We start from the raw sequence: 14,797 nt of genomic DNA, 5'->3' as shown, positions 1-14,797 counted from the left end.
CCACAGATACAATGTATGTGGGGAATATGGGGACTAGTAATATAAGGCATATTGTGCTCCTCAATGTCATCCGAGCTCTGGCCTAGGGTGTGGTGGAAATCCCCAAATAAATGTTGCTGAGGCACCGGCTCTCTTCAGCGTGGCGGCGGTCTGTTTTCCTAAACAACCTCTCCTGTTGTCAGATGACCTAACAGAGGAGCTAGTAGTCCAAGGAGCCGTCTGGTGCACATGACCAGGGGTGGAGAGCAGAGATGCAGACGGGAGTAAGGAGATATTTTGCAGACCGAGAGAGAGTTTGTGTGCGTGTGTGTGTGTGTGTGTGTGTGTGTGTGTGTGTGTGTGTGTGTGTGTGTGTGTGTGTGTGTGTGTGTGTGTGTGTGTGTGTGTGTGTGTGTGTGTGTGTGTGTGTGTGTGTGTGTGTGTGTGTGTGTGTGTGTGTGTGTCATCAAACCTCTTCAATCCCGTCCATCTTCAACAAAAACACAAAGTATTATTCAATTATATCAAGGCCCATAAAAAGTATAGCATGTCTACGTTGTTCCAGCTGGTGAAACTGGATCTGGTGTTATGATTCACACGGTTCAGTCCTGCTGCCAGGTCCTCCTCCTTATCCCCTATTCTACTTCACGCTTTGTATTCTCTGTATGTATTTCATCAATGGTCTGCAGGCTTCATTGTGAGTCTTTAGCATCGTTTCACATTCTGGTTGAGCGTGCCTTCCAAAGCACCGTGCAGGGTTAGATGGAGAACAGGCAGATGTTGCTGGCAGTGTGAGTGGGAGAAACCAAAAGTAAAAGGGGCAGAATAACAAAATCATAACCGACAATGGACCTTAAACAGACCCATAATGAATGCAAACCCCACAACAGTGGTGCATTACTGCGTGACAGACAGAATTATACCAGTGTTCAGTAAAAGTGTTTTGGTTCTCTTGCAGATACAGTTGAATATTGAACTGAAAGCCTAAAAATGATATGCTAATGCAGCCCTGGTTTTGTGTAAACCAGGCCCAGGGGTTTCACCGTGAGCAGAAGTCTTCTTTGAATGAGACCCAACAAGCAGCTTCCCTCCTTCATTACTTACAGTACTTGAACATTTTGATGATATGATATGATGATATAGTCACTACCGGTAAGGGGTTGACTTCAAGCCCCAGCAGGACTAAAGCTATATGTATCTGTAGAATCATCATTAGCCTGTTAAGTTTAAACCATATAAAGTTCCTTTTCGTTCTCTTTGGCGACAACTTTGGCGATTAGCAGTTATTGTTCAGATAGTTACCAATAGAGTTGCCACAGACAGTTAGTAACCTTCATAATACTGCAATAACAAAGGCGTTCATGCGTGGGCCATAGGCTCAATCACCATTGCGTTACCTCACCCAGCGATACAGTGACTTAGCAGACATTTATTCACATGGAAATCTTTACTATTTCCATATAAGGATTACTATTTTAGTGTTCAGACATAAAATACATGGAATGTGTGTTTATATTTTATATATAGAACATAGAATATAAATATTTCTAAAAATAGTTGTGTGTGCATGTGTATGGGTAACTGAGTGTCTAATGGCTATTTGGCATCCAACTGTAAGAGGGATTTTACGGTAACTCTGTTTTCCGGGCATCTTTCACTGGTCCATTATTCTGAGGAGACGACAGGGTGAATGAGTTGTAATTGGCTGAATAGAGCGGCTGTGTGTTTTCGAACATTGTTGTGTTCCTCTGGAACGGCTTCACATTGAGATCCCCTGGCCGGCTGTTGTTGTCCGCTGCCGGAATCTCACTGTGCTAGGAAGCATTCTCGGGGGCATGACCCAGGTACACTGGGGGCCAGAGACAGATTGGTAATTATGAACGAGAGTTGAGAGAGAGAGAGAGAGAGAGAGAGAGAGAGAGAGAGAGAGAGAGAGAGAGAGAGAGAGAGAGAGAGAGAGAGAGAGAGAGAGAGAGAGAGAGAGAGAGAGAGAGAGAGAGAGAGAGAGAGAGAGAGAGAGAGAGAGAGAGAGAGAGAGAGAGAGAGAGAGAGAGAGAGAGAGAGAGAGAGAGAGAGAGAGAGAGAGAGAGAGAGAGAGAGAGAGAGAGAGAGAGAGAGAGAGGATGTCTTGTGACTAATGGGGAAATCTTGCATAAGGAGAAATCAGGGAACTGCCAGCAGACTTCAGGAAGACATTGTTTTTTAACTGTTGGCACTGTATGGTTTGTTATATTCTCTTCACACAGTGAGCTGGAAGAAAATAAACATGAGTTGGGTCTAGACATTTCAGAAGACTTGTATGTCCAACAGGATCTCTGAATGTGTTCAACCGTGGAAATGTGGTTTTCTAAGCCATTACTGAAATCCAATTCATCATAAAATAAATAATTGCTGCTAGAACGCCAGATCTTCTGTCGTTTTTATTCAGTTTTTTGAAGGAAGCAATTTGTAGTTATCTGAAGGCGACAAGCAAGTGGGCGGCTATATAAAACATAATTTTTCTGTGGATTGAATTTACCTTTCTTTTTTTTAACACCTGCCCAGCCCGCCTCTATTCCATTTCTATCTTTTGTCTACCATTACTTTTAATCAAACTTTTTTTCCAACCTGCGGTGATGACTTTTGTGTCAAATGATGCCAAATGTTGCAGCTCTCAAATGGATTTGCTCTCCAAAACAAGTTGGCATGATGTGGCAAAAAGTCCTAGTGACAGTGAAAAGGCATCATTGTCCAGTTTCAACACAACAAGCTTAATGGTGGAAACCAAGCGAATGCCACTAACGTGTAATTCATCTAATGACCTATAAGTGGCTCACTGTCTTGTAATTAATCTAAAGGCCTATAGGTGTCTCACTGTAGATACTAACGTATAGTTCATCTAACGGCCTATAGGTGTCTCACTGTAGATACTAACGTGCAGTTCATCTAATGGCCTATTGGTGGCATGCTGTGGTTGGCTGCAAAAATACCATTCAACTGGAAAATTGTGACTCAAAGCTGTCAACAGGACCTTTCCAAAATATAACGCAGAAAGTTAAAAGTTAACTTTCTTCTTTCTTCATTCGGTTAGAATCTCCTGCGGCTAGTTCATCTCCAACTTATCTATTTTGAAAAGGTCCCGTTGTCAGCTTTAATTCATTAAAGAGATAAGTAGTAATGAGTTTTGAACTTAGACCACTGTGAGGCAGCCATTAAATTCCAGCCCTCATTGAGCCAAAAATGGACTGGTTTCACTCCTGGTTGCAATTAATATCAAGCAATGGTGGCCCCCACAATGTGTAATTTATGGCTTCGTAACGATTGTCTGTGAATCAATGAGCGACGTCACAGACGCTACGTCCATATTTTATGCGAAAAAAACTGGTTGGATTTGGTGTAATTATTAGTAATTTATTTGAAATTTGAAATTGGAAATATAAGTGTGAGCTGAACCCCCTGATGGGGATGGACAGAGGGTGCACTCACACGTACACAAATATCACACGCACGCACGCACGCACGCACGCACGCACGCACGCACGCACGCACGCACGCACGCACGCACGCACGCACGCACGCACGCACGCACGCACGCACGCACGCACGCACGCACGCACGCACGCACGCACGCACGCACGCACGCACGCACGCACACACACACGCACACACACACACACACACACACACACACACACACACACACACACACAGAAACCCCAAGCACTCACACCACACTCACACACAAAAGCACCCACTGAAATGAGAGCCTGATGATATCATCCTGGACAATGTGCTTGTTGTGTGAGTGCTGCTGGGTGGGCCTGCCCGAGTCCAGAGCACTGTGACACTCACCTTTACAGTGGTGATGTAAAGGTCCGCTGTAAAGGTTCCCAGCCACAAATTAACCCTTTGTGTTGAATTAGTAACCAATCAATCTGATTCAACAGAACATGAACGACCATATACGAAAACGAATACCTCTCTAGCCATTCAACGTTCTATTCACTATTCACCACTCTAGCCCCCATTTACTACTCTAGCCACTATTCCCCACTATAGCCCCTTTTCATCACTCTAGCCCCTATTCACCGCTATAGCCAATTTTCACCACTCTTGCCCCTATAAACCACTCTAGCCCCTGTTCAAGACTCTAGTAATTATTCACCGCTCTAGCCCCTATTCACCGCTCTAGCCCCTATTCACCGCTCTAGCCCCTATTCACTGTTCTAGCCCCTATTCACCACTCTAGCAACTATTCAATGTTGTAGCCCCTATTCCCCACTCTAGTAACTATTCAACGTTCTAGCCCCTATTCCCCACCCTAGCCCCTATTAGGGAGAGGGAGAGAGGGAGAGAGAGACAGAGAAACAGAAAGCGAGAGGGAGGGTGAGAAACAGATACCCATCATCTCCAGAGGCACCAGAGGCACGCCATGTTTTCTGTTGTGCTTTCCAGCTGTCAGAAGACATTTCCACACATCCCTCTCTCGCCGGTGTGTGACGTAGCCCATTCTCAGGGTAAAAAGTATTGCTTGACAGAGGTGGCTGCCTGCGGAGCCATGGCCCCCCCGCCTCGGGTCTTTTGATACAAAGGTTTTCAGTTTCAATCCACATTCCACAGAGGGACCTATGCCCCTCTTCACCTTTAAACAGGCGGTGTTGATTGCGTTTGGCTTCAGGCGCAGCGAGCACCAAAACAGGCTTATCAGAGAGCCAAGCAATGGCACGCTCACCCCTTTTGCTCATGAGATCACAGAGGGGAAGGGGCCCTGTATGTGTACAGACCCTCGGGTAGGGGTTGGACAACGCTGTGTGTTTACGTTGACTGTGGGGTGTAAGAAAGAAATCACTGAGGCTGTAATGATAGGGTCCCGCTTGGCTCTTACATTCGGAGCGTATTTTGAAACGGTGAGATGTGTTTGGGTCGGCTGTGTCTTCCAGAGCTGACCGCATACCGTACGGAGGGAAACGAAGCTGTCTCGGCTGTCTCAGCTAATTACGGTGCAGTTTTACTAAACACTCTTTGTCCAAATGTGTCTCTCTTGCTCTCACACTCGCTCTCTCTGTCTATTCATTTCTATCTCTGTGTCTCTTCCACTGTTTATTTTTTCTCCCATAAATACATGTCATGCAACCACACAATCATACACACGCGCATGCGTCTGTACACACCCACACAAACACACACGTTTGCACACACAAAACACTTACCTTAAAACCATTAATATCTACTGCCTACCTCTCCTATCCACTGAAAGGTTCTTGGTATTAAAATAAGTTGTCCCCCGTTTCTCTTCTTCTTTGTCTTACTTCTGTTTCCAACTCGGCTGGGGTTTACGTGCATAAGGAGTTTAATCTCCCCCCTCCCAAAATGCAAATGTACAAATGCAAAATTGCGTACCATCTACAGCCTCTCCGAACGTATTCACTGCACCAGATGGGCTTGGTTAGAGTACGTCTATGGTGTTGGGGAGCCATGGGGTGGTGAGGTGTTGGACTCGGACAAAAATGCGTACTACCTATTGCATTTTAACAAAGAGTTATGAATTCATGCATAGAGATGGTGAAAAATATGCATACCAATTTGCATACCATGCATGGTATGAGCATGGACCAGAGGAGAACCCACGCAGGTCATTAGTTAGTAGTTGTGTGTGCATGCCGTCCACAACACATGGTAAGCAATGGGCCTTCTTTGAAGTGGAAGCAACAGGGGGTGTTCCTCCGAATGATCCTTGGGTTAGAGTTGAAGACAGGAATAGAGCTGGGGTCCCAGCATGGAAGGGCTTCAAGTCTATTATTCCTTTTCAGTCAGGCGTTCCTGTCATCTTAAACGATAATTCTTTAAAGAGTATGTTTATTTTGGCCTCACATCTGTCTGCTCCTCATCAGCTGAGCCTTAGGAGTAGTGTGCTGAATCTAACAGCCAAGGGAGTGTTAATCCTCCCCCCTCTTTGGTTAGGTGCCAGAGATCCCAGACTTTGGAAAAATATTGGGGTGTGGTCAAAAATAAGTAGAGAAAAGCATGATATGTACAGAGTGTAAATTACAGCAAACCACTTTTAATAAGTGGGAAGGATACATGGTAACGATGCTGTTGTAGCCGTCTACGTCTCAGGCGTGGGACGAATGAGCTTTTACTGTTCCCTCCTCGGAGGCGCGTGACCTCAATGATGTGCTGGTAGAATACCAAAACGGGAGGAGCAGCTCAGTTCTGCTCCTCTCTCCTCCAACCTCCTCCAAGTAGTTTGTTTCACGTGGGTTGATTTCCACCCGTCGCTGCTACCTCTCGTCATCTCTGTCGGTCTCATCTCTGCCTTTGTCACCTTCCTCTTTTCATGCCCTCACTACACCACTCTGTGTGTGTGTGTGTGTGTGTGTGTGTGTGTGTGTGTGTGTGTGTGTGTGTGTGTGTGTGTGTGTGTGTGTGTGTGTGTGTGTGTGTGTGTGTGTGTGTGTGTGTGTGTGTGTGTGTGTGTGTGTGTGTGTGTGTGTGTGTGTGTGTGTGTGTTCTGCAGGAGCTGCTGAAGGACCCTCTGTACATCGGGCTGAGACACAAGCGAGTGCGGGGCCAGGCCTACGATGACCTGCTGGACGAGTTCATGAAGGCTGTGACCGACAGGTGGGAGTTGCACTGCACTCCCCCCTCTCCCCTCTTTCTCCCCCCCTCCCTCCCTCCTTCCACACACATATTACCTCGTATAACTCCTCCGATGATGTCTGCTGCTGTCACCGATACTGATTCAACTTACAGCTGTACGGGGATCAACAGGTTATGCAGAGCATATTTGATAGATGAGTTGGTCCAGACGAGCGATGACCTGGTCTCGACCAACGGATCATGGCCTGTCTGGTCCCTCTCATCAAATAATGGATCCCTTGCACTTGATCCGCACAGAGCAATGACCTGAATTACATAAATCAAATGAACTCCATCGGAATTCGAAAGGGTTCGAGAAATATATTGAGGCACATGAAGAAGGTGCTTGCTGCAGTGTTGGACAACACCAGTTCAACACCTTTGCTAACAAGAATCAGCCGGCCACCACCAACGCGTCTGGTACCCTATAGAGCACCCTGGCCCAATGGTCGTTTTTGTTGGTCTCTGTTGGTGTTGATGTGTTTTATCCTGCATGGCGCCTCTCTCGCTCAGATGCCACCTCTCGCTCAGAGAGTAAGAGAAAAGTAAGTGAAAGTGAAATAAAGGGAGAGAGAGAGAGAGACTGAGAATAAGAGCAAGATAGACTGAGAGAAAGAGGGACTGAGAGAGAGAAAGAGAGAGAGAGACTCTTGGTCTGGGGCCTCTCCAGCTGGCTTCAGAAGAACCAGCCGCCACTCTTTAATAACCGGGTCGCCTTTTCAAACTATAGGGAGGTGCAATGGTTTTTCCCGAAAAGACGACGCATTGGTTGAAAATAAATAATGATAGGGTTCGATTTCAATGAATAATTACTGTCCCTCAGAAAAACATTTGTATGTTTGGCTTTCTAAGAAACCGGGGGAAAGAGTTCAGGTAATTTGAAGCCCCACAGCTCATCAGCAATGAGCATAGGACCATTTTGTCCAACAAAAGGCCACCTTGAAGATACATGCTTTTGTATTGAAGTTCTTGAAACGTCTTTAAGGTCTGCTAACCAGTCCTCCTATTGAGAACATAAATCGTTCTTTATTTTTTCTCACCTGTACAAGCAGAGGTCTGTGGTTGTTGTTCTTCAGCATGGTGTCTGCTGCCATTCACAGTGACAGCTCGGGAATTGTTATTTTCTTCACCCATTGAAAGTGAAAGGGGACAATATAAGTATTGGTTCTACTAGGAGGGAGACAACAGGCTCCTCTGGTCTCACTGAGTTCAGGGGTCGCTACCGTCCTGTCAGAAAGCAGAAATACCGAAACTTGGACCAAATTAGTTTTTTTACCGATATATGCCGTTGTTGTTTTTGTGGGTTTTTGTCGTAGTTCAAAAACTGTCTGTTAAAAAACGGAGCCATGACCCGGACTTTTGATGATATCCGTTCCCATCGATCAAACATTCCTTGCTTCCTAGCTGTATTGAAGATCAATGATGACCGATGCGGGGCAAGGGGAAAGAATGCAGCAGTATTTGCGTCCATAATGACAGCGGCGGGATTTGAGAAATAACGTGTGCTGAGAGACGTGGGTTCTCTGGAGACCACGAAGTTGGACGGAGGATTTATTAAGAACCGGCCAATGCAGCCCGCTAGTATATGCACACACACATACACACACAGACACACCGGTCGGACAGCTGTGTTTGCACAGAGGTGCCCTTGTCTTTGACCTTCTGTGTGTGTGTGTGTGTGTGTGTGGAGGGCCTTCCTCCTCGCTCATTCCTTCCCCCGCCAACACGCACACTCTTCTTCTGGTCCTCCCCCGTGAGCCTCGGGGGTATATGGGGCTACCATGGCGATCCCCCAGACCCCGGCTCGGGTTTCATTAAAACCTCCAACGGAGCCCGACGAGTTTCCTCCAGGTTTCTGGGTCACGCGTTAAAGGACTTCTCATACGGGACCTGTCTGCGCGTGCCGACTCATTGACTTGGCACAGTCTCCGATGCTAATAATCCCATCCCAACAGTATACCATAATAACCCGAGGTTGCACCAGAGCAGCTACAAGGCATCTAGTGCCGTGGTTGGAGTGTTCTCGTCCCGTGTGGCCCTCTGTTTGGCCCTTTGTGGTCTTTTTTCCATGACGAGGGTCCGGCACCTTTAAGGTCCCTGAACACCACCTTCTCTGGTCTCTCATTCATTGCATCCACAAGGGCTGGGGAACTCTTTCTTCATCCTAGTCGTCATGGTGATTCTTTACGAGATATTGGGTCTAGGACAGACTCCTAAATGCAAAGAAGCATGGATAACCATGGATAACCCTGTTTGGATTTTTGCATACACCAGTCTCCTCTCTGGTCGAGTGAGCAATGAGAACTCTACCAGCCTTTAATATTTAATGATCCAGAATAGGCTAAGGGATTTTCCATTACAACATCTACTAGCAAAACAAAAGCAGAGGGGAGGTCAGTTTCTCATGTTTTAGATTGGCTTTGTACCTTACCGGTGCAGGGGGGTTATTCTCATCCAAATGCCGGACCGAAGGTCGTTCCCTAGTTGTGTTGTCCTGGCCTGCTGGCAGGGCCAGAATATATAGCTGTTGACATTACACTGGAAGAGGAGAATGTAGAAGTTCTGAATCTGTAATCTGTCTTGGGTAGATAATAATACTTCTTCTTTCCAAACCAAAATGTGTTCGACCAATATAGTCAGTTATATAGTTACTTATAAATATGAGATCGCTTTCCACAAAGGCCATGGAAGAGGAGAGTTGTACAGAGTTAATTCCAATATATCCCTTCTCTTATCAGACAGGTAGCACTTGAACTTCTTTACTTATTTCTTTCTTATTTTCTTTCTAAACAATATGAGGCAGAGAGAAAGAAGTGAACCGTTCCTTCTTTCTCTTCCTACTATTCTCTCATGGTTAAAGTTACAAATCAATGAGTGTCTCGGCTTTGTCCTCTGTGGGGTTCTGTGAGGTTGCCGGTTCCATTCAGACAGGGGAAAAAGTGACGGCTTTGGGAACGTGAGAAAAAGTTTCTCTCTGTCTCTCTTTCTCTCTCTCTCTCTCTCTGCATTTCACCCCAGCGAGAGTCGATGCGAAAATAAACAGTAAATCCCGCAATATCTATTTTCTCTTTTCCCCGTTCGATGTCCAAGCCTCAAACTCCAGCCCTTGACAGCTGGAAGAGGCGTGACATCATCGCTGTCATTCGCCCCGCAGATGACAGAGCAGTCGCCGGGTTTTGTTCCGCGACTGCCGCGTTGGCCCGTGGACGCGGGGAAACATGTCCCCCTGCTGCCGAACCGAGATGACCCCTGTGGTGCAGGGGTAGATCCACACACTAGGGGGCGCTGTGATGAGTGGGCCGGCGCCATGGCAACGCAGGGCGAGCGGTACCGCCGGCCCCCCACACCGTCGCCGGTCCCCAAAAGCTCATGAAAACATTATGCCTCCGCTCTGGGCTCCATTGTTTGGTCTCCACGCATGCAGCCCTTCACCGCCCGTTCCTGACTTCTCTCAGCCCCGATGGGAGACACATTTAACTCGACCGTGGGCAGCTGGGCAGCCTCTCGGCGGTGCGGGCCCCCTGCGGTGCCCGTTACTAACACACAGAGACTGACCCATGAGGGACTGTGTGACGTGTGAAAGCCATTTCTGCACTTGATGGCTTTTGCTTCTGCACCCCTGTACTCGTTTGATTGACAGGCCTGCACCTGGCTGTAGCGCTACCGAAGGCTGTTGATCTACCGGTATTAGCCTGGCTCGGTTCCAACTTTCTCATTCACTTGGCCACTGAAAAGGCTGTTTTACAGCTCAAAGAGTTTCTTCTGTCGTCGCTTTAATACTGGGCTTTGACTGCCATAAAGGTTTTACTACCTGTTTTGTTGCTTTGAGATTTACAGTGCATTAGGGCAACGGCCAGAGCATTTTAACGCTATTCGGGAGGAATGTAAGGGCTTCAGTAGAGCATTGAAGGGGATTTCATCATCCACAAATGCTCTATACGAACCAAAGAGCTTTCGTACACATAGTCCAAGTGGTGCAATAATAGTCAAAATACAGTAAAGTGGTATTGTACAAGGCCACTGCCCGACAATAAACTGATTAATTCAATGATTCTTTAAAATCCATGACACAACGCACACCATGAATGTACAGAACAGTTCCACATCTGTCCTATAAAGATGACATCTGTGGAAGATGCTGCTTCGCTGTCTGGAATATACCCTTTTACAGTCTAACAAAGCTGTGCTTGTTTCTGTTTGACAACACTTTGCGTGGCACACACACAAGCACACAAACACACTCATGCTCACACGCGAGCACCTCAGCATTGCTGCTGTGACTCTGCGTTGGGATGTGAGTGGTAGGTTATCCGTGAGAGCGGACGGTAAAGGCAGCACCCTGCTGGTTTAAACAGGCCACTGGGTGGGCTCAGTATTGTTCCATGTCCTCTATGAGGTATAGGAGAGTTCTGCGAGTGTGTTTGTGTGTATGTGTGTGGGGGGGGGGGGAGGTTCTGCCAATGAGGGAGATAAAGCACTGACCTCTGTCTCGGTCAACAGCCATTATCAGGTGCTAACATAAAGCCAGGCGAGCAGGTGTCCGCCTGTTAAATCTAAATTGAGTTGTATTGAAGTGTCCCTGCTGCGCGTCCGTGGGCCGTGGCGCGCTGCAGCGTCAAAGGTGACCTCCTCACACAACCTTTGGTTCTCTGCTGCTCCGGGGATCTTTAGGGCCGTGGGAGGGCGCCCCCCGCAGGACGGAGCACTCAAGTGATTTAAAACCCCACTATGTCCTCGGAGACCAGGCACAACCTGCCTCCCATTCAATCTAAACGAGTCAAATAACACAACTTAAACTTTGTGTGTGTGTGTGTGTGTGTGTGTGTGTGTGTGTGTGTGTGTGTGTGTGTTTGTGTGTGTGTGTGTGTGTGTGTGTGTGTGTGTGTGTGTGTGTGTGTGTGTGTGTGTGTGTGTGTGTGTGTGTGTGTGTGTGTGTGTGTGTGTGTGTGTGTGTGTGTGTGTGGAGGTGGGGGGGATGAGTGTTTGTATGTGTTTGTGTGTGTCTGTGTGTGTGTGGGGGTGTGTGGGGGGCGATTGGGTGTTCCATGTTTATATATTTATGTTCCATTAATCCCTGGTTGGTAGTTGGCAAGATAATTGTATGTAAATTAGTACATTTAAGAGGGACATGCTGTTTGAAAGCCAAGGCTCTAATATCCATCGGATATGCATTTTGTTTTTTTCTTCTGTGCTGCATCTCTAATGACCAAAAGGTACGGCATGGACTGCCTCATTCAGTTTGAAGACTTTGCCAATGTCAACGCATTCCGTCTGCTCAACAAGTACCGGGACCAGTATTGCACGTTCAACGACGACATTCAAGGTACACACACACTCTTGTGCACACAGGATCAAGCTGAGAGGCAGCTATTCCTCAAATGCAACCCTGTATCTGCATACCCACAGACATCATCGTTCCTTGTACAGATCCATGTATTTGTTGTTGTCCGGTCATTCATCCATTTTGCCAAACAATCTATTCATCTGCCACCTGTGGTCTATCTACCACCATTCATTCCTGTACTGTTCTCCTCAAATGCTTTTATTCTCAATGTTTTGCTTCCATTGTTGAGCTGGACACAAAAAAGCGTCTCACATGGCATCTCATTATGCCTCTGAAAGCCCACCAACACAGGTTTTTATTTGTTCTGCTCCTGTTCAATGTCACCCACAGCATTGTGGTACTGACAATCGACCCAAACACAAGCCGTAATATCCACCGTCCTCATTCCTCATCCTCAATCTTTTCAATAACCAAGAAGGTCTTAAAATGAGCATCACGCTGTCCGCCACTCCCTCCAATAACGCCTCCATTGTTTCGTCTGTGTTTTCACAGACTAATATTCCTCATGTTAACGTTAATGGAGATTAATGTTGTCCTGCAGGCACCGCTGCCGTGGCCGTGGCCGGCCTCCTGGCCGCCCTGCGCATCACCAAGAGCAAGATGGGCGATCACACCATCGTCTTCCAGGGAGCCGGGGAGGTATGAGAGCTGTCCCGCGGGTGGAAGGCGTCCTGATAAGGACGCATAGGAAGGGATGCACAGGCTGCTCAGACGCAAGAGCTATTATGACATCTCACCCAGTGATAATCCGGAGCAGACTCATCAATGTCAAGATGTGATCCTATCTACGGCGGTTCAGTCCCGCAGTATCTCGCTGATGATTTACTGCCGCTGATCGTTCTGAGATTGGGTCAACGGGTATTTTTTGATGTGTATAGGGAAATGCTTGTCTCACACTTCAATCAAATGCAACCGAGCTGCGGTACTCAGCTCTGACCTCATTGTGGGAATAATAATGACAGTAATTGCCGTGTTTGCGTTAAGTTGGAGAAAAAGGGGAAGTGGGAAGAGTTTCTGTTGCTCCAACTTGAACGCGTTCGCGCATCAACGCAGATGAGACACTTCGGAAGGTGACGTTGTACGATAACGGTGAGATTGTACTATAATGGTAACGTTGTACGATAACGGTAATGTTGTGCGATAACGGTAACGTTGTTCGATAACGGTAACGTTGTACGATAACGGTAACGTTGTACGATAACGGTAACGTTGTACGACCTTGTTGAAACTATCGGTCATCCGGCAAAACACGTATGGCTGGGAAGGGGGCTTATATATTTGGGCTTCCTTGTTGAATCGCTTTTGTTAACATAATGACTTTTCTATGAATTGAACAATTAACCACAGTAAAAAAAAGGTATAAAAAGAAATATAAATATAAAGGAAGGCTTGCCCCATCTGAGAAATAGTTTGTGACGCCATTTTGAGTCAATCAGCTTTGCCCAACTCGGAGATATTGAACCGTCTGAAAGTTCCCAAAGATATTTTAAAAAAAAATACTAAAAGTTTAGTTAGCTGAACCCATACAATGTGCTCTAAAATATAAATATACATTTACAGTATAAGTGTGCTCACTCTGTGCTAATGGAACGTGTTGAAACCTTTGTCAGAGCAAAAAGCAATGTTGAATGGGAGGTATTAGAATAATAGAACATTGTGCATTAGCATTTGTTGTTGACAAATGCTAATGCATTAAAAATATATATATTTATACATTTGTGCTTACTCTGTGCTACTGGTACATGTTGAAACCTTTGTTGGAGCTTGTCTTTCCTATAAAAGCCTGGTCAGTTGACCAATGTTGAGTATTACATTGTGTGTTATATCCAGTGTCACGGTATATCTCTTATATAGATACGGTCAGCAGTGGACAAACTCACTTGCATTCTTTACCTAGGCAGCCATGGGAATCGCTGACCTCATCACCATGGCGATGGAAAAGGAAGGACTTGCCAAGGAGCTTTGTCTGAAAAAGATCTGGATGGTGGACTCCAAGGGGCTCATTGTGAAGGTAGTCTGACTCTATGGTTCTGTGCATGCAGAGTTTGCAGACACACACGCATACACATGCACACACTTAACCAACCAATCCCTCTCTCCCGTTACGTACACATTTGACGTTTGAATAAACCTTTTGATGGAAAATTGCACCACCTCCATACTCTTATTATTAGATTCTTGAGCATGGAGAGCTAAAGAGCTGTATTGAATTTGTCACATTAATGTTTTATGGCAGTCTCACTCTATCAAGTATTGGGTTGCTGCGTACAATATGCAGTCAACCAAAATGAGTAGCAGGTGGCACAAGCTAAGGGAAATATATCGGGAGGAAAGCAGAGTGCAAGAGAAGAGAGCCAGACCCTGCCCGTCTGTTACATAAAAAAAGGATTAGAAATGCATTAACTCATATGCTGAAGCTGAGCTTCCCGCCGAATTAGCTGAGACAAAGTTGAATGTGGGGTTCTGTGTTGAGCCCATGAGCCCGGACGCTGATCTTCGGTCTTCCATTGAACGGTGAACATGTTATGTATAATACCAACCAAAGGTCTATATCAGTCATCTCCAGAAAGGTTTGCGGTGTGGAGCAGGATATCAGATAATATGAAGTCATGGATTGGACTTTAATGTTCTTTCATTCTTAATGTCAACCCGACCATTGTGTGGGCACGATTTGGGAAAGTCAGTTGAGTGAAAACCCTCTTTCGAAGATGAAACAATTTAATCAAACGTTGATTTTTATATATTTTTCATTAGCACCCTTACATTGGTGTGACTTTAGAGTTTAATCTTGCACACATAAATTGTTTGCAAGTTGTTGACATTGCCTTTTTTACACCTCTCACAGCCTAAGCCTTT

The 14,797-nt window shown here is 46.1% G+C and overlaps 1 protein-coding gene across 1 annotated transcript in view; it reads left to right on the top strand.

The window, feature by feature from the left end:
* Positions 1–14,797, top strand: part of me1 (malic enzyme 1, NADP(+)-dependent, cytosolic) — a 60,179-nt gene that overhangs the window by 38,880 nt on the left and 6,502 nt on the right. The window contains exons 6-9 of the mRNA XM_056601773.1: positions 6,476–6,579; positions 11,811–11,920; positions 12,483–12,580; positions 13,839–13,952. Of these exons, the coding sequence (XP_056457748.1) occupies positions 6,476–6,579; positions 11,811–11,920; positions 12,483–12,580; positions 13,839–13,952 (426 nt within the window). The remainder of the gene's footprint in view (positions 1–6,475; positions 6,580–11,810; positions 11,921–12,482; positions 12,581–13,838; positions 13,953–14,797) is intronic.

Source organism: Gadus chalcogrammus, chromosome 11 (genome assembly GCF_026213295.1).
Source record: "Gadus chalcogrammus isolate NIFS_2021 chromosome 11, NIFS_Gcha_1.0, whole genome shotgun sequence".
Classification (NCBI taxonomy): domain Eukaryota; kingdom Metazoa; phylum Chordata; class Actinopteri; order Gadiformes; family Gadidae; genus Gadus; species Gadus chalcogrammus.
Note: the sequence above shows the minus strand (reverse complement) of the source record. Positions and strands in the feature narration are given on the sequence as shown.